At 44.3% G+C, this 20169-nt stretch overlaps 1 protein-coding gene across 5 annotated transcripts in view; it reads left to right on the forward strand.

Moving 5' to 3' along the window:
* Positions 1-15391: 15391 nt before the first annotated feature.
* Positions 15392-20169, forward strand: part of LOC140486093 (uncharacterized) — a 36906-nt gene continuing 32128 nt past the window's right edge. For all 5 annotated transcript variants that reach the window (XM_072584749.1, XM_072584750.1, XM_072584747.1 and 2 more), the window contains exon 1: positions 15392-15496. In XM_072584749.1, coding sequence (XP_072440850.1) covers positions 15445-15496 — 52 coding nt within the window. In that variant the 5' untranslated portion in view covers positions 15392-15444. The remainder of the gene's footprint in view (positions 15497-20169) is intronic.

Here is a 20169-nt window from a genome sequence, read left to right on the forward strand (position 1 = left end):
TTGCTGACGACACTAAGGTCGGTGGAGTTGTGGATAGTGACGAAGGATGTTGTAGGTTGCAGAGAGACATAGATAAGCAGCAGAGCTGGGCTGAGAGGTGGCAAATGGAGTTTAATGCAGACAAGTGTGAGGTGATTCACTTTGGTCAGAGTAACCGGAATGCAAAGTACTGGGCTAATGGCAAGATTCTTGTTAGTGTCGATGAGCAGAGAGATCTCGGTGTCCAGGTACACAGATCCTTGAAAGTTGCCACCCAGTTTGACAGGGTTGTTAAGAAGGCAGACAGTGTTTTAGCTTTTATTAATAGAGGGATCGAGTTCCGGAACCATGTGGTTATGCTACAGCTATACAAAACTCTGGTCTGGCCACACTTGGAGTACTGTGTACAGTTCTGGTCACCGCATTATAAGGAGGATGGGGAAGCTTTGGAAAGAGTTCAGAGGAGATTTACTAGGATGTTGCCTGGTATAGAGGGAAGGTCTTACGAGGAAAGGCTGAGGGACTTGAGGCTGTTTTTGTTAGAGAGAAGAAGGTGACTTAATAGAGACATATAAGATAATCAGAGGGTTAGATAGGGTGGACAGGGAGAGCCCTTTCCCAAGAATGGTGACGGCGAGCACGAGGGGGCATAGCTTTAAATTGAGGAGTGATAGATATAGGACAGATGTCAGAGGTAGTTTCTTTACTCAGAGAGTAGTAAGGGTATGGAATGCTTTGCCTGCAACGGTAGTAGATTTGCCAACTTTAAGTGCATTTAAGTCATCATTGGACAAGCATATGGACGTACATGGAATAGTGTAGGTTGGATGGGCTTCAGATTGGTATGACAGGTCGGCGCAACATCGAGGGCCGAAGGACCTGTACTGTGCTGGGATGTTCTATGTTCTATTTATCCTATCCATGTCCCTCATTATTTCATAAACCTCTAGAAGGTCACTCCTCAGTGTCCAATGCTCCAGGGAAAACAGCCCCAATCAATCAGCCTCTCCCTATAGCTCAAATTCTCCAACCTTGGCAACAGCCTTGTAAATCTTGTCAACCACATTGCTGTGGGTCAAAAGTCACATGTAGGCCAGACTATGCAAGGATGGCAGTTTCCTTCCCTAAAGGCCATTGTGGGTTTTGTAGACAATTAGCAATGATTTCACAGTTATCCTAATTACAGATATTTATTGAATGAGAATTCTGTGGGAAGCACTAAATTTGTCAATGCTCCACCAGTGGGACTGGGTTCAACCACAGTCCTGTGTGCGCCACACTTCAAAGTCACACTTCCTGATGAAGGGCTTTTGCTTCCCTGATGCTGCCTGACCTGCTGTGCTTTTGCAGTACCACACTCTTGACACATTTCAAAGTCAGTCCAGCTGCTTCCAGAAACAATCGGCTCTGTCTGCTCCATCCACGACAGAGGCAATATCAAAACAAATAGTGTCCCTGTCCTGGAAGTGTTTGATGGGACAGTGTAGAGGAAACGTTAATCTATATCTTACCCTGTGCTATCCCTGTCGCGCATTGTTTAACAGTAAAACTGTTATGTTGGCAGTGGATACATTCAAGTCATAGCAAGCTCCTGTGTGCAGATCTAAGTTTCATATTTCCTACAATCGTTCCACACACGCTAAACTTAATAGACCTGTGTTTTTGTTTTTGCCGCTGTTTACCTATTATTTACTATCTATGTTACTTAACTCTGTGATCTGCCTGTATTGCTCGCAAGACAAAGCTTTTCACTGTGTCTCAGTACACATGACAATAAATTCAATTCAATTCAACTACAGGAGCTTTACTCTGTATCTAACTTCATGCTGTAGTTGTCCTGAATGTGTTTGATTGGGGACAGTGTAAAGGAAAATTAACTCTGTACTAATGCTGCCCTAGATGTGTTCGATGGGGACAGTGTAGGGGTAGCTTTACTCTGTATCTAGCCCTGTGCTGTCCCTGGATGGGAGCACTTGATGGAATCAATTTCAAGGGACTTTTACTTTCAGTTTAAAACTGTAGAGAAAGTTTTGTCTGTTTCTAACCCCGTGCTGTCCCTGTCCAGGGGATATTTGAAGGGGGCAGCTTTACTCTATATCTAACCCTGTGCTGTCCCTGTCCTGGGAGTGTTTGATGGGGAAGGTATTGCAGAGGCTTTATTTTGTGTCTAACCGAGAGATATTCCTGTTCTGGATGTGTTTGATGGAGACAGTGTAAAGGTAGCTTTACTGTCAGTTTCAAAGAGTAGAGGAAGATTACTCTATTCTTAACCTACACCTGGGAGTGGTTCCCATTCTCTGAGGGTGGGATGTTGTTAAAGTCACTCGAGGAATTCCAGTGTGAGGAATTCCTGGAGGTTCACGCCATTCTCCAGGAAGCGTTCCACAAAGCCGGGCTTGTCGCTGACGAGAGCTGCGAACATGTCTTGGCGGACGTGGTGTACAGAGCAACAAATGGGTTACTGGATAGAGTAAAGAACAGTGAATGCACCTTTAATGGAGGACTCCTTCTCACAGTGGTTAGCACTGCTGCCTCACAGCGCCAGAGACCCGGGTTCAATTCCCGCCTCAGGCGACTGACTGTGTGGAGTTTGCATGTTCTCCCCGTGTCTGCGTGGGTTTCCTCCGGGTGCTCCGGTTTCCTCCCACAGTCCAAAGATGTGCAGGTCAGGTGAATTGGCCATGCTAAATTGCCCGTAGTGTTAGGTAAGGGTTAAATGTAGGGGTATGGGTGGGTTGCGCTTCGGCGGGTCGGTGTGGACTTGTTGGGCCTGTTTCCACACTGTAAGTAATCTAATTGAAAAATCTAATTGAAACCTGCTCCAGTTCTGCAATCTACTCTGCAACTGGGCACGTTATCATTGAGTTGTTGTGGTACCGATGGATAGCATTACTACACTGGCTATATTGCCTACTGCCACTTTCCTGCCATTTCCCCAAACCCCTGCATGACATTTCTCTCAAAACAGATGCTGCCAAATCATTCTTTTTCTTTTTAAGAGAGGAATCCTTAACTCTCAGAATATTCTTTGCTGACTAACCAATACTCAACATTGAAGACAGGTTTTAATGGCGATATCAGTCAGTATGGCTGTACAGTGTGGGGCTGACAAACCAGGGGTTATAGACACTATCCCTCCAGTATAAGGTGGGGCGCAGAAAACTACACTGGGGACACAGTCAGCGGGATAGTATGGGGCTAATAATCCTGGAGTGGGAAAAATTCTCAGCAGGATAGTGTGGGGTTAATAATCCCAGAGTGGGGGACACTCTCAGCGGGATAGTGTGGGGCTAATAATCCCAGAGTGAGGGACATTCTCTGTGGGATAGTGTGGGGATGATAACCCCAGAGTGGAGGATATGCTCAACGGGATAGTGTGGGACTGATAATCCTGGAGTGAGGGACACTCTCAGTGGGATAGTGTGGGGTTGATAATCCCAGAGTGAGGGATACTCTCAGCGGGATAGTGTGGGGATGATAATCCTGGAGTGAGGGATACTCTCAGCGGGATAGTGTGGGGTTGATAATCCCAGAGTGAGGGACACTCAGTGGGATACAGTGGGACTGATAATCTCAGAGTGAGGGACTCTCTCAGCGGGGTAGTGTGGGACTGATAATCCCGGAGTGAGAGAGACTCTCAGTGGGATAGTGTGGGACTGATAATCCCGAGTTGAGGAACATTCTCAGTGGGATAGTGTGGGACTGATAATCCCGGAGTGAGAGAGACTCTGAAACCCTTGATTTGAGTCCCATGAGTAACTTATTGCCGGGGATCTGTTATCCTATGTAAAGCACCAAGAAAAATTCCTTTTGATTCCAGTAGGCAACTGATTTCTGGGGATCTGTTACTCTCTATATAAACCACCCCGAACTCCTTGATTAATTTCCAGTCTGTAGCTCGCTCCTGGCTACCTGTTGCTCTGCATTTTAACCAGCCCGAACCACTCAATGAGGTTCCAGTCTGTAATACATTCTCATGTATCTGTACTTCTCTGTATAAAGCACACCATACGCCTCAATTAGGTTCTGTCTTTAACTCACTCCTCGCTATCTGCCAGCTGTACATAAACCACTTCAAATCCTCAACCAGGTTCCAATCTGTAACTCATTCCCATGTCTCTGTTTTTCTCTCTATAAACCATCCCAACAACTTTGATTAGATTCCAGTCTGTAACTCACTCCCAGGGATATCTCATGTATATAAGCCACCCCAACCCTCAATTAGATTTGAGTCTGTAACTCACTGCTGGATATCTGTTTTTTTCTCTATTTAAACCACCCTGACCCCTTCAATTAGTTTCCAGTGTGTAACTCACTCCCAGGGGTCTGTCATGTGTATATAAACTGCTGCAAGTCCTGGATTAGATTTGAGTCTGTAACTCATTCCTGAACATCTGTTATTCTATATATAAACCAGCCCGATCCGCTCGATTACGTTCCAGTATGTAACTCACTTCCGAGTATCTATTATTCTATATACAAACCACACCGAAACCCTCGAATTGATTCCAGTCTGTAACTGAGTGCCGGGGATCTGTTATTCCGTATCCAACCCGCGATTGAATTCCAGTCCTGGGGTCTGTTATTCTATATTCACACCAGCTCGAACACCTCTATCTTAGATTCCAGTCAGTAACTCAATACCGGGAATCTGTTGTTCTGTATATAGACCGCCACAAACCATCAATTAGATTCCAGTCTGTGACCTATTCTCAGGTATCTGTTATTCTATGTATAAACCATTCCGAAACTCTCAATTAGATCTCAGTCTCTATCTCACTCCCAGCTATCAGTTACTCTTTTGATAAGGCACCCGGCAAACCTTGATCCCAATCCAGTCTGTAACTCAATGCTGGGGACCTGTTGTTCTATACATAAACCACCAAGAAATCCTCGATTAGATTCCTGTAGGCAACTGACTTCCAGAGATCTGTTACTCTCTATACAACTGACCGCAAACCCCTTGATTAGATTCCAGTCTGTACATCGCTCACGGGTATGTGTTATTTTGCATGTTAACCACACTGACCCTCTCAATCAGGATCCAGTCTGTGACTCACTCCTGGGTATCCCTTATCCTTTACAGCGTGCACCCTTGATCAGGTTCTAGTCTGTCACTCAATCCTGGCGATCTATTATTCTATATATAAACAAACAAACTCTCGATTAGATTCCTGTAGGCAACAGATTTCAGGGGATTGGTTATTCTTTATATAAAGCACCCCAAACCCCTCGATAGGTTCCAGTCTGTAACTCACTCCCATGCATCTGTTATTCTCCGCATATAGCACACGGAACCGCTCAAAGAGCGAAGAACATTACAGCACAGGAACAGGCACTTTGGCCCTCCAAACCTGCTGCCTATTTTCTAAGATCCTCTATCTAACCTTGGTGCCTATTTTCCAAGGGTCTGTATCGCTATGCTCCCTGCCCATTCGTGTATCTGTCTAGATAGATCTTAAATGACGCTGTTGTGCCCACCTCTACCACCTCCGCTGGCAACACATTCCAGGCACCCACCACCCTCTGTGTAAAGAACTTTCCATACAGATCTCCCTTAAACTTTTCCCTTCTCACTTTGAACTTGTGACGCCTAGTAATCGAGTCCCCCATTCTGGGAAAAAGCTTCTTGCTATCAAACCTGTCTACATCCCTCATGATTTTGTAGGCCTCAATCAGGTCCCCCCTCAACCTCCTTCTTTCCAATGAAAATAATCCTAATCTACTCAACCTCTCTTCATAGCTAGCACCCTCCATACCAGGCAACATCCTGGTGAACCTCCTCTGCACCCTCTCCAAAGCATCCACATCCTTTTGGTAATGTGGTGACCAGAACTGTACACAGTATTCCAAATGTGGCCGAACCAAAGTCTTATTCAACGATAACATGACCTGCCAACTCTTGTACTCAATACCATCTGATGAAGGAAAGCATGCCATGTGCCTTCTTGACCACTCTACTGACCTTAATTGCCATTTTCAGGGAACAATGGACCTGAATACTGGGTTTCTGTTATTGTGTAGATAACCTACCCGAAACCCCTCATTTAGTTTCCAGTCTCTTACTCAATCCTGGCTTCTGTTATACTATATGTAAACCACCCCGAAATGTTCGATTCGATTACAATCTGTACCTCACTTGTGGGCATCTGTCATTCTGTATATAAACCATCCCGAACTCTCAATTAGATTCCAGTCTGTAAATCCCTCCCTGGTATCTGTTATTGTACATATAAACTACCCAAACACCTCAATTAGTTTCCAGTCAGTAACTCACTCCCGGGTAACTGTTATTCTGTACATAAACTGTCCCGAACTGCTCAATTAGTTTCCAGTCTGTTACTCTGTCACAGGTTTCTGTTATTCTGCATACTAAATACCCCAACCCCCTCATTTAAACTCCAGTCAGTAACTCACTCCCGTGCATCAGATATTCTTTATATAAACCAACCCAACCCCCTCGATTATATTCCAGCCTGTAACTACCGCACGGGTATCCGTTATTTGATACATAAACCACCCCAAAACCATTAATTTGATTCCATCCTGTTACTCACTACCCGTGTATCTGTTACTCTCTCTATGAAGCACCCCAAACCCCTTGATTTGATTACAGTCCGTAACTCACTCTGGGGTATCTGCTATTCAGTTTATAAACCATCCTGAATCGCTTTATTACATTCCAGTCTGTAACTCACACCCAGGAATCTGTTATTCAATATATAAACCACCACAAAACACTCACTAAGATTCCAGTTTGCAACTCACTGCTGACATCTGTTATTCTGTATATAATCCACACCAAAACCCTTGAATAGATTCCGGTCTGTACCTCACTCCTGGATATCTGTTATTTTATATATGTATATAATATATATATAAATCATGCTGAATGATTTGATTACATTCCAATCTGTTAAATACTCCTGGGGGTCTGTTAGTCTATTTGTAAACCACTCAGAAACCCTCATTTTCACGCCAGTCTGTTAGTCACTCCTGGGTAGCTGTTATTCGATATATAAAGCACCGTGAACCCCTCAATTATATTCTAGTATGTAACTGACTACCAGGTATCTGTTAATCTGTAGATAAACTAACCAAACCCCTCAACTAGATTCCTGTCTGTAACTCCCTCCCGGGTATCTGTTATTCTGTATATAAAACACCCTGAACCTCTTGATTAAATTCCTGTCTGTAACTCACTCCTGGGTATCTGTTACTCTATATATCAATCACCCAGAATCCATGGATTAGGTTCCAGTCTGTAAGTCCTTCCCATGTATCTGTTATTGTGTATATATACCACCCTGAGCCCCTCGATTAGATTCCAGTCTGTAACTTCCTCCCGGGTATTTGTTATTCTGTATATAAACCACCGCAAATCCTCGACTAGGTTCCAGTGTATAACTCACTCCTGGTGATTTGTTATTCCATAGATAAACCACCCAGTACCCCTCTATTAGATTCCAGTCTGGAACTCATTCCTGGGTTTCTATTATTCTAAACATGAACCACTCCAAAACCCTTGATTGGATTCTAGAGTATCTCACTCCCGAGTTTCTGTTATTCTTTACAGAAACAACCCTGATCCCTCAACTTGATTCCACTCTTGGGTATCTATTATTCTATATATAAAGCACCAGAAAACTCTCAATTAAATTCCATTCTGTACCTCACACTAGGCTTTCTGTCATTCTGTATATAAACCTCACCGAAGTCCTCAATCACGTTCCACTCCAGGGTATCTGTTATTCTGTAAATTAACTATCCGAAACCCCTGATTATTTTCCAATCTGTAACCCACCCCTGGGTATCTGTTATTCTCAATATAAATCACCTTGAACCCTCGATTACATTCCAGTTTGTAACTCACTCCAGGCAATCTGTTATTCTGTATATACATCACTCCAAAACACTCGATTAGATTCCAGTCTGTAATTCTTTCCCGGTTATCTGTTATTCTGTATATAAACCACTGTGAACCCTTTCTTAGATTCCAGTCTATAACTCTCTCCTGGAAATCTGTCATGCTATGTGTAAACCATCCCAAACCCTCAATAAGATTCCATTCTGTAACTCACTCCTGTGTATCTGTTATTCGATACATAAACCAGTCTGTAACACAGTCCTGGGTATCTGGTCTTCTATATATAAACCACCCTGAACCTCAATTAAATTGCTGTCTGTAACTCATTCCCGGTGATTTGTTATTCTATATTTAAGTCACCCTAAACACCTTAATTAGATTGCAGTCTGTAATTCCCTTCCAGGTATCTGTTGTTCTGTACATAAACCACCCCAAAACCCTTGATTAGTTTTCAGTCTGTATCTCCCACCCTGGTATCTATTATTCTGTATATTAAACACCCTGAACCCCTTGATTAAATCCCACTCAGTAACTCACTCCCTTGTATCTGTTATTCATTATATAAACCACCCCGAAACCCTTGATTAGATTCCAGTCTCTAACCCATTCCCGGGTATCTGTTATTCGATATATAAACCACACCAAACACCTCAAATAGATCCCAGTCTGTAACTCCCTTCTAGGCATCTGTTGATCTATATATAAGCTTCTCCTAGCCCCTCTAATAAATTCCTGTCTGTAACTCACTCCTGGGGATCTATTATTCTATATATACACCACCCTGAACCCTTTGATTAGATTCCAGTCTGCAACTCAGTCCTGGGTATCTGTTGTATTGTACTTAATCTACTTCAATACCCTCAAGTAGATTCCTGTCTGTAACTCACTCCTGGAGATCGATTATTCTATATATGAACCTTGTGGAACACCTCGATTAGATTCCAGTCCCCAATATATCACCATGAACCCTCGATTAGATTTCAGTCCATAACTCCAATCCAGGTATCTGTTATTCTATACGTCAACCGCCCTGAACCCCTGGATTAGATTCCAGTCTGTAACTCACTTCCAGGAATCTGTTATTCCATCTATAAACCACTTTGAGCCTCTCAATTAGATTCCTGACTGTACCTTCCTCCTGGGTATCTATTATTCTACATATAACCAACCCCGAACACCTTGATTTGGTTCTGGTCTGTAACTCTGTCCTGGGTATTTGTTGTTCTGTATATAAAGAACCCCAGACCCCTCGATTAGATTCCAGGGAGCGTGAACCTAACAAGGGAGTCATGGAGGGAATGATCTTGCTTTGCAAATTGCACAGTCTTCGATCGTAAGACCCTCTCAGGGATTTGTTCTTCCATACATAAACCGCCCTGAACCCATGGATTAGATTCCTGTCTGTAACTCACTCCCAGGTATGCGTTATTCTCAAATCCCATTCCCTGTGCGACTCCCTTGTTAGATTTCATACAGCACAGAAACAGACCCTTCGGTGCATCCTGTCCCCTCTCACCCTAAACCTATGCCCTCTAGATATCCCAACCCAATCTAGTCCCACCGGCCAGCACCCGGCACATATCCCTCCAAACCCTTCATATTCATATACCCATCCAAATACTTCTTAAATGTTGCAATTGTACCAGCCTCCACCACTTCCTCTGGCAGCTCATTCCATACACGTACCACCCTCTGTGTGAAAATGTTGCCCCTTAGGTCTCTTTTATATCTTTCCCCTCTCACCCTAAACCTATGCCCTCTAGTTCTGGACTCCCCCCACCCCAGGGAAAAGACTTTGTCTATTTATCCTATCCATGTCCCTCATGATTTTATAAACCTCTATAAGGTCACCCCTCAGCCTCTGATGCTCCAGAGAAAACAGCCCCAGCCTGTTCAGCCTCTCCCAATAGTTCAAATCCTTCAACCCTGGCAACATCCTTGTAAATCTTTTCTGAACCCTTTCAAGTTTCACAACATTTTTCCGATAAGAAGGAAACTAGAACTGCATGCAATATTCCAACAGTGGCTGTACAGCCGCAACATGACCTCCCATCTCCTGTACTCAATACTCTGACCAATAAAGGAAAGCATACCAAACGCTTTCCTCACTATCCTATCTACCTGCGACTCCACTTTCAAGGAGCTATGAACCTGGATTTCAAGGTCTCTTTGTTCAGCAACACTGCCGAGGACCTTACCATATAGTGTATAAGTTCTACTAAGATTTGCTTTCCCAAAATGCAGCACCTCGCATTTATCGGAATTAAACTCCATCTGCCACTTCTCAGCCCATTGGCCCATCTGGTCAAGATCCTGTTGTAATCTGAGGTAACCTTCGCTGTCCACTACACCTCCAATTTTGGTGTCATCGGCAAACTTACTAACTATACCTCTCATGCTCACATTCTGAATACTTGTTATTCTAGATATAAACCACCCTGGACCCCTCAATTAGATTTCAGTCTGCAACTCACTCCCAGGGATCTATAAACAACACAAAACACTTGACTAGATTCCAGTCTGTAACTCACTGCTGGTTATTTTATCTGTAAGCCTTTAGCTCTCCCTCTATAGGATACACGTTGTTAAACTTGAAAGGGTGCAAAACAGATTTATAAGCATGTAGCCAGTGGTGGAGAGTTTGAGCTATAGGGAAAGGCTGAATAGGATGGGGCTATTTTCCCTGGAGTGTCAGAGGTTGAGGGGTGACCTTACAGAGGTTTATAAAATCATAAGGGGTATGGATAGGGTGACTAGCCAAAGTCTTTTTTTTCTGAGATTGGGGTGTCCAATACTCAAGAGCATAGCTTTTAAGATTGTGGGTCAAAATTGTGGAAATCCCTCCCTAAGGGCATTTTAGGGCAACCCACAGCAGGTGGTTTGCAGTGGTTCAAGAAGGCAGCTTATCAAGGGCAACTAGGGACGGGTAATAAACGCTCACCATCCACATCCAAGAAGAGAGTAAATGAAAGGGTGAGAGGGGAAAGATATAAAAGGGACCTAAGAGAAATCTTTTCTATGCAGAGGGTGGTACATGTATGGGATGAGCTGACAGAGGAAGTAGTGGAGGGTAATACAATTATAACATTTAAAAGGTGCGGGTGGATAGGAGGGGTTTATAAAGATTTAGGCCAAATGCTGGCAAATGGGACTGGATTAATTGAGGATATCTGATCGATATGCAGGAGTAGGCCCAAAGTGTCTGTTTCCATGGTGTCCAGCTCTATGACAGTTACCCTTGCACATTTACAGTGCAGAAACTGCCATGTTACAATTGATAAAGTTCACTCACGTATTGACAGAGCATAGATTGGTAACTGCACTCACACATTCATGTTGCCAAAACTGGCAGTTACAGATTTATAACTATCCTCTCCGATTCATATACATAAGCTGACAGGACAGATCGGTACGTGGATTGACACATTCACATATCGGAGACTAATGGTGAGAATTTGATAACTATATTTACAGATCCACACAGCAGAAACGGACAGGTACAGATTGATTACTACACTCTCACAAGCAGCCAGCTGGAACAGCAATCAATAAATTCATAGATCCACATACCTGCTTGAATCGGGTAGTTAGAGACACAAAGATGCTGGAATCTAAAGTAGACAGGCAGGAGGCTGGAAGAACACAGCAAGCCAGGCAGCATCAGGAGGGGGAGAAGTCAACATTTTGGATTTAAACCTCCTTCAGAATTGGAGGGGTGGGGTGAGGGGAGCTGCAGGTAGAGTGGGGGGGGTGGGGGAGGGTTTCGGGCGGAAAGACGGGCAGGGTGGTGACACAGGGAGAGGGTTACAGCTTGGTTAGTCGATGGGAGGAATAAATTCAGTTGGTGGCTGGAAGGAAGGGTCGGTCAGTGGAATGGACAGAAGGAGGAGGGGGCTGGGAAGGGAGCCGGGGGATGGGAAGAGAGGCTGTTTGAAATCGGAGAACTCAATGTTGAGTCGTCCGGGCTGTAGGCTGCCCGGGCGGAAGATGAGGTGCTGTTCCTCCAACTTGTGGGCTGGTTCACTACGGCAATGGAGGAGGATGGTAATGTCAGAGAGGGAATAGGAAGGGGAATTGAAATGGGAAGTGACTGAAAGGTACAAATTGACAAAATAAATACTTTGTTGTTGAGTGGACTAAAAAGGAAGCCAAATATTGACATGAAAAGATACAGAAAGTATCCTCTATTCAAACATCGATGGGTACAGATTGATTTAATAAACTATCATATCGTGGACAATAGATATAATTTAATGGAAGTTATCCAAATTGCATCGACACAGAATGACAGATACAAAAAGACATGCCCTTGACATGTCCTGACCCGAAGGCCATAAAGTCTCGTTCATGTCATGCAGCAGAGCTTTGAGCCAAAATTTCTCAAAGTCATCTCTTCAATTTAAGGTGACACTCCTGCACTGTGAAAGACAGTGATAAAGGATGAGCAGCACACTATCTGAATGAATCGCATGCTTTTTTTGTCAGCCCGGTGTTGATGAAAACCAGCATTCTTCACTCTTGCATGCTAATTGAGCGACTGACTAATACAGAAGCATGCCCACACTTTGCGAATGTGTGAAAACGGATGCCCAGTCCACGAATCACAGCTCATGGAAAGTATCAGATCATGACATGCAGACACAGAAACGAGAAGACAACAGAGAGCGAGTGCAGTCTTACTGCTCTTAAAAAATACACTGCTTCAGGCTAACTTCATCCTTCAATTTTATATTTTTAATCAAGACACAGATCACAATAAAATATATAGTCAAAAAAGCACCCACTCTACTCACTATTGTAGATTTACACTCGCTGATATTTTCTGGCAATTTCTGTTCTTGTTTCTGATTTCCAACATCCGCAGTTCTTTTGGCTTTCACTCAGATAGAGAGATGTTTAATTAGGAATGGAGTCAAGGGTTATGGGAGCCAAAAGGCAGGAAAGCAGAGTTAAGGATGATCAGATCAGCCACAATCATTGCGGAACACTTGGAAGTGCATGGTAAATAGGACTGAATCAGCGTGACTTCGTCAACAGGAGAACATGCCCGACAAATCTGTTAGAACTCAGAGGAGGTAATGAGCAAGTTAGACAAAGGAAAGCCAGTGGACATGATCTATTTGGATTTCCGCACAGGAGGCTGCGGAATAAGGTAATAGCCAATGGTGTTCGAGGCAATGTACTAGCATGGACAGAGCATTAGCTGACTGGCAGAAGGCAGAGATAGAGCTGAAAATGTGTTGCTGGAAAAGCGCAGCAGGTCAGGCAGCATCCAAGGAGCAGGAGAATCGACGTTTCGGGCATGAGCCCTTCTTCAGGATTCCTGAAGAAAGGCTCATGCCCGAAACGTCGATTCTCCTGCTCCTTGGATGCTGCCTGACCTGCTGCGCTTTTCCAGCAACACATTTTCAGCTCTGATCTCCAGCATCTGCAGTCCTCACTTTCTCCTTGATAGCAAAAAAAGGGGTCTTTTTCAGCTCGGCAACCAGCGACTATAGTGGAATTCCACAGGGGTCAGTATTGGAATGACATCCATTCACATGATTGATCTGAATGAAGGAACTGTGGCCAAATTTGCAGGTGACACAAAGATAGATCGAGGGACAGGTAATGTTGAGGAAGTGGGGAGGCTGTAGAAGGACTTGGACAGGTTAGGAGAGTGGATTAAGAAATGGAAGATGGAATACAATGTAGGAAACAATGAGGTTTTTCAGGGTCAATACTCCAAGGCATCTATTTTCTAACTGGGAAAGGCTTTGGAAATCTGAAACACAAAAGTAGCTGGGAGTCCTGGTTTGGGATTCTCTTCAGGTTAAAATGTCAGTTCAGTGGCAGTTAGGAAGGCAAGTGCAATGTTAGTGTTCATTCCAAGAGAGCTAGAATACAGGAGCAGAGATGTACTGCTTTACCTGTATAAGGCTTTGGTCAGATTGCATTCAGAATATTGTGACCAATGTTTGGACCCCATAACTAAAGAAGAATGTGCTGGCATTTGAGAAGGTCCAAAGGAGGTTGACAAGAATGATCCCGGGGATGAAGGGCATGTACTATGAGGAGCTGGTGAGGACTCTGGGTCTAGTTGATGGAGGTTAGAAAGATAAGGGGGGGGGGGGTGTGGGAGCATCTGATTGAAACTTACAGAAAAAATAAGAGACCTGGATAGAGTGGGCATAGAGAAGATTTTTCCCCTATTGGGCGAGATTAGGATCTGAGGGCACAACCTCAGAGTGATGGGATGAGCCTTCGGAACTTTAGATGAGGAGGAATGTCTTCGTCCAGATGGTGGTGAATCTGTGGAACTGATTGCTGCAGAAGCTTGTTGAGGCCAAGCCATTGAGTGTCTTTAAGACAGAGTGAGACAGGCTCTTGATTGGTAAGGAGGCCAAGGGTTATGAGGAGAAGGCAGGAGAGTGGGGTTGAGAAACATATCAGCCATGATCAAATGGTGGAGCAGACTTTATGGGCTGAATAGCCCAATGCTACTCCTACATCTTATGGTCTCATCTCAATAAATAGCAGATGTAACTTGATGGGCTGAATGGGCTAATTCCATTCCTACTTCTTAAGGCCTAACACAATACCAAGGCCTGATGTTTGCACATAAAGAGAACATTGGTTTGCCAGACCAAAGGGTCTCATGAGAGAGATGACTGATAGTGATTTAATCTGAGGGTCACTATCCTGCAGAGGTTGAGAAGGTAAGTCTTTCATGGTAATCTCAGCTGGTGTGGGAATTGAACCCACGCTATTGGTTTCATTCTGTATTGCAAGAAGAGAGTCACTGAGCCCCTTCAATGTGGAGGGAGGCCATTCAGCCATTGAGATGCTTCGACTGTTCAAAGAGATTTCACTCAGAGCCAGTCCTCCACCTATCCCCACATCTGCCATGGTTAATCCCCCTAGTCTCTGCACTGCAGGGCAATTTAGCATGGCCAACCCACTTAAATTGCACAGCTTCAATCTGTGGGAGGACACTGGACCATCCAACAGGAACTCACAGGGAGAACGTGTATACAGTGCCTGAGGCTGGAATTGAACCCAGGTTGCTGGCACTTTGAGGCATCAGTGCTAACCACTGAGCCACCGCATGCTTTGGTATTCCCCATGAGGCTCCTAAGTCTTGTTATTTTGATTAGTCATCTTGGTTGATGGTCCTTGCAGATTCTCTATTTCACAGTCTTCTGGTATAAACTGGAAAAAAAAAGATAGGTGAAAGTGAGGATTGTAGATACTGGAGATTAGAGTTGACAGTATGGTGCTGGGAAAGCACAGCGGGTCAGGCAGCATCCAAGGAGAGGGATCTGAGGATGCTGCCTGACTTGCTGTGCTTTTCCAGCACCTCACTCTCGACCAGAAAACAATAATACAAGGTAAATAATGCTTTATTGCCCTTTCGTAATGACTTGTCCTAAAATGGTGCACAAGTACAGACAAGTATGACATGATATGATATGACGAGTAGGAACAAGTCTGACATGATACATGATATGTTGCATACAATCACAGATTCTGTTGCAGCAAGCTCGTCACATCCGTTCACTTCAACTAGTCAGGAAGGCAAGCAGGAAAGGAATCGTGGTGGGGGAATTTGTGATGCCATGTGGTATTCTCCCTGGAAAATGCTTTCTTTCCCTGTTCTTTTTGGGATTGGTGAGTACATGCCTCCACTCCTTGTGACTGTAATTCCTCGAAGATTCATCTCTGGATAATGAATTATAATGCGTCGTTTATGTTAAATTGAGGAACTGCATCAACAAAGTGCAGCTTGCTACAATTTTCTTTTCAGGAACACAATCGATTGCATTCAAGCTAGCGAGGAAACTAAAATGTGCAAGTAATCATTTTTGGTGTGAAAGGCAATGTATTTCACAGCTTCTAATGAAAAACCATCTATTTATATTCTTGAAATTAGAAAGTAAGATGTTGATGCAACAATTTGCATAGAGCAGAAATGTTTTCCTTTTTGATTGATTTGTGAGGAATGGGTGTGGCTAGCTTATTGGAGCTTATTGCCTCCTGGTGCAAATGTTACTTGCCACTTGTCAGTCCAAGCCTGGATATTGTGCAGATTTTGTTGCATTCGAACACGGACTGCTATCTCTCTGAGGAATGGTGAATGATACTGAACATTGTGCAGTCATTAGTGAACATCCCCAGCAGACCTGGAGGGATGGTCACACTGTTGAAGTAGCTGGAGCTGTTTGGGCTGAGGAAGTCCTGCAGAGGTGTCCTGGAACTGAGGTGACTGACCTCTTACAACCATAACCATCTTCCCATGTTCCAAGTATGACTCCAACTAATGGAGATTCTCCACCCCCACGCCCCCCGATAACTATTGATTCCAGTTTTCCCAGGGCTCCTCGATGTGGCACTCAGTCAAATGTGGCTTTACTGTTAAGGGCTGTCACTGTCACTTCCCCTCTGGAGTTCAGCTCTTTTGTCTGTGTTTGAACGAAGGCTGTAATGAGATTAGGAACTGAATGGCCCTGACAGAGCCCAAACTGGGCGTCCCTGAGTAAAACTTGCTGAGCAGGTGCTACTGGATAGTGCTATTGATGGCACATCCCATCACTTTATTCATGATTGAGAGTAGACTGATGATGGGGTGGTAAACAGGTTTTTTTTAAGATTAGATTTTTTTTTAGATTACTTACAGTGTGGAAACAGGCCCTTCGGCCCAACAAGTCCACACCGCCCCGCCGAAGCGTAACCCACCCATACATCTACATCGACATCTACCCCTTACCTAACACTACAGGCAATTTAGCATGGCCAATTCACCTGACCTGCACATCTTTGGACTGTGGGAGGAAACCGGAGCACCCGGAGGAAACCCACGCAGACACGGGGAGAACGTGCAAACTCCACACAGTCAGTCGCCTGAGGCGGGAATTGAACCCGGGTCTCTGGCGCGGTGAGGCAGCAGTGCTAACCACTGTGCCACCGTGCCGCCCACGATTGGTTTTGTCCAGCTTTGGATGTACTGGACATAACTGGGCAATTTTCCACATTAGGAGGAATTGAGGATTGGAAGTGAGCTGGAGATCAGAGTCGAGAGTGTGGTGCTGGAAAAGCACAGCAAGTCAGACAGCATTGAAGGAGCAGGAGAATTGATGTTTCGGGCATAAGCTCAACAGGAATTCTCCTGCTCCTGGGATGTTCCCTGACCTGCCCCAGTTTTCCACATTGTCAGGTGTAATTCAGTGAATTACATATCAAGGGGCAGTTGTTAGATTGTCTCTTACTGGAAGTGGTCATTGCCTGGCATTAGTGTGATGCAAATCTTACTCGCCACTTCACAGCCCCAGCCTGGATATTGTCCCCATTTTGCTGTATTTGCACACAGACTGCTTCCGTATCTGAGGAGTGCTGAACATTGTGCAATCATTGGCAAACATCCCACTTCTGATAGGTCACATTGATATATGCACAAATATTGAGCATTGCCACATGAGAAAGAAAAAATAAGGGATCACATATGTATCTATCCCTCTCAGTGACAAGTAGGAGAGGTCAGACTCAATATTGGGCAGCTGGGAGGGTATAGGTGAGGATAGGACATCTGCAGTGGGCAGATTGGAAATCTGTAGATCTAGAAGTAAAATTGACACCTCTCACTTATTTTTTTCAGTGCTGGTAACATTAGAGTACAATAGATTCTAAGAAAGGGAAAAAAATGCCAAGTTGAAGCAGTTGGAAAGATTGCAGATGTGCTGAGTGTGGGGGTGGGGTGGTGGGGGGTGGAGTCTTAATGACTCAGGGAAATTGGATACTGCTATGAGACTAAGGGGAGGTGCAGTCGATCAGATATCAGTAGATCAGTCAACTGTGCTGACAGATAACAGGTATCACTGCTAAAGTTAAAAATCACACAACATCAGATTATAGTCCAACAGGTTTAATTGGAAGCACACTAGCTTTTGGAGCACTGCGCCTTCATCGGGTGATAATGTCGCTCCGAAAGCTAGTGTGCTTCCAATTAAACCTGTTGGACTATAACCTGGTGTTGTGAGATTTTTAACTTTGCCCACCCCAGAACAACATTGGCATCTCAAAATTATGACTGCTGAAGTTTGCACAATTGTTGCTGTGTCCAAATTACCACAAGCTACCTTTCATTCAGCTGCTTATCAGGAAATCTCACAGACAACCAAATACTGAAGCAATGATTTACATGTTATTGTATGCACCAACCCAAATGAGGCCCCTCAAGGAAGCAAGTTACGTCTTGTGGCCTGGCTGCAGTTCCAACCAACAGCATCTGTCTCTGGGTGTGTTCAATCCTTGTGCAGTGTGGGTCTTTGGCATTCTGCTACCAGAGAATCCCGGCGTTTATTATTAGATTACTTACAGCGTGGAAACAGGCCCTTCAGCCCAACAAGTCCACACCGCCCCGCCAAAGCATAACCCATCCATTTACCCTTTCACCTAACACTACGGGCAATTTAACATGGCTAATCCACCTGACCTGCACATTTTTGGACTGTGGGAGGAAACCGGAGCACCTGGAGGAAACCCATACAGACACGGGGAGAATGTGCAAACTCCGCACAGAGTGCCACCTGAGGGGGGGAATTGAACCCGGGTCTCTAGTACTGTGAGGCAGCAGTGCTAACCACTGTGCCACCATGCCGCCCAACTCTTACAGGATTGTTGTGCACTGTTAACCTTGTCTGTGGCACAACAACTGCGTACAATTCTGGTCATCCTGCTTTAGGAAGGATGCTGTTCAACTGGAAAGGGTGCAGGAAAGGTTTGCAAGATCGTTGACGGGACTGGAGGGTTTGAGTTAGGAGAGGCTGAACCAGCTGAGGCTTTTTTCCCATGTGCATTGGAGGTTGAAGTTTAAAAAACCATGAGGGGCAGAGATAAGATAAATAGCAAAGGCCTTTTCACCAGGATAGGGGAGTCCAAAATTAGAGCACATAGGTTTAAGGTGAGAGGGGTAAGATTTAAAAGGGAGCATTTTTTTTCACACGGAGAGTTGCATGTGTATGGAATGAGCTACCAGAGGAAGTGATAGAGGCAGCATAGTTACAACATTTAAAAGACATTCGGACAGGGATGGATAGGAAAGGTTTAAAGAGGTATAGGCCAAATGCAGGCAAATGGTACTGGTCAGCATGGACAAGTTGGACCAAATAGCCTGTTTTCATGCTCTATGGTCTTAATGCAAAGGGGCATAGATTTGAAGTAATGTGTAAGTAAAGTGAGGGTGAAGTCAGCAAAAACCATTGTCACCCAGTGAGTAGTTAGGGCATGGAAAGCACTGCTTGGAAATGTGGTGGAGGCGCGTTCTTTGGCTTCAGAGAGGGGCATTGGATGATTAGTTGGATAGAAACAGGGTGTGCAGGGATATGGGCTGGGGTTGAGGGGGACAATACAGCAGGTTGGCACCAGGAGATAGTGTTACAGTATAGAATGAGCTTATTCATCCTATCACTGCATCTGTGATTCTGTGATTTGCTGGCACATCACTCACATTATCTATGCCTCTTGTGATTTTATAAATCTTTATAAGGTCACCCCTCAGACTACCTAGCCTCTCCCTGTACCTGAAACCTTCCAATCTCAGCAACATCCTTTTAAATCTAGTCCTTCCTATAGCACAACATCCACAATGATACAGCCATACTTTGTGTACTGCGTACAAATGTCTCCAGTACCCAATGCTGTAACCCGTGGAGCATGTAAATAGTGCCAGACGACTGGAGGTCATCAAATATTGTTCCTTTGTTGAAGAAGGGAACGAGATACAACCATGGTAATTATACATGAGTGAGCCTTACTTCGGTTGTGGGTAAAGTGTTTGAAAGGGTTATAAGAGATAGGATTTATAGTCATCTAAAGTTGAATAAGTTGATTAGGGATAGTCAACACGATTTTGTGAAGGGGAGGTCATGCCTCACAAACCTTATTGAGTTCTTTGAGAAGGTGATGAAACAGGTAGATGAGGGTAAAGCAGTTGATGTGGTGTATATGGATTTCAGTAAAGCGTTTGATAAGGTTCCCCATGGAAGGCTATTGCACAAAATAATGAGGCATGGGATTGAGGGTGATTTCGTGGTTTGGATCAGAAATTGGCGAGCTGAAAAAAGGCAGAGGGTGGTGTTCAGTTACTAGTGGGGTACTGCAGGGATCTGATTTGGGTCAACTGCTGTTTGTCATTTTTATAAATGACCTGGATGAGGGCATAGAAGGATGGGTTAGTAAATTTGCCGATGACACTAAAGTCAGTAGAGTTGTGGATAGTGATGAAGGATTTTGTAGGTTATAGAGAGACATAGATGAGCTGCAGAGCTGGGCTAAGAGGTGGCAAATGG

The sequence above is a fragment of the Chiloscyllium punctatum genome, chromosome 15 (genome assembly GCF_047496795.1).
Source record: "Chiloscyllium punctatum isolate Juve2018m chromosome 15, sChiPun1.3, whole genome shotgun sequence".
Classification (NCBI taxonomy): Eukaryota; Metazoa; Chordata; class Chondrichthyes; order Orectolobiformes; family Hemiscylliidae; genus Chiloscyllium; species Chiloscyllium punctatum.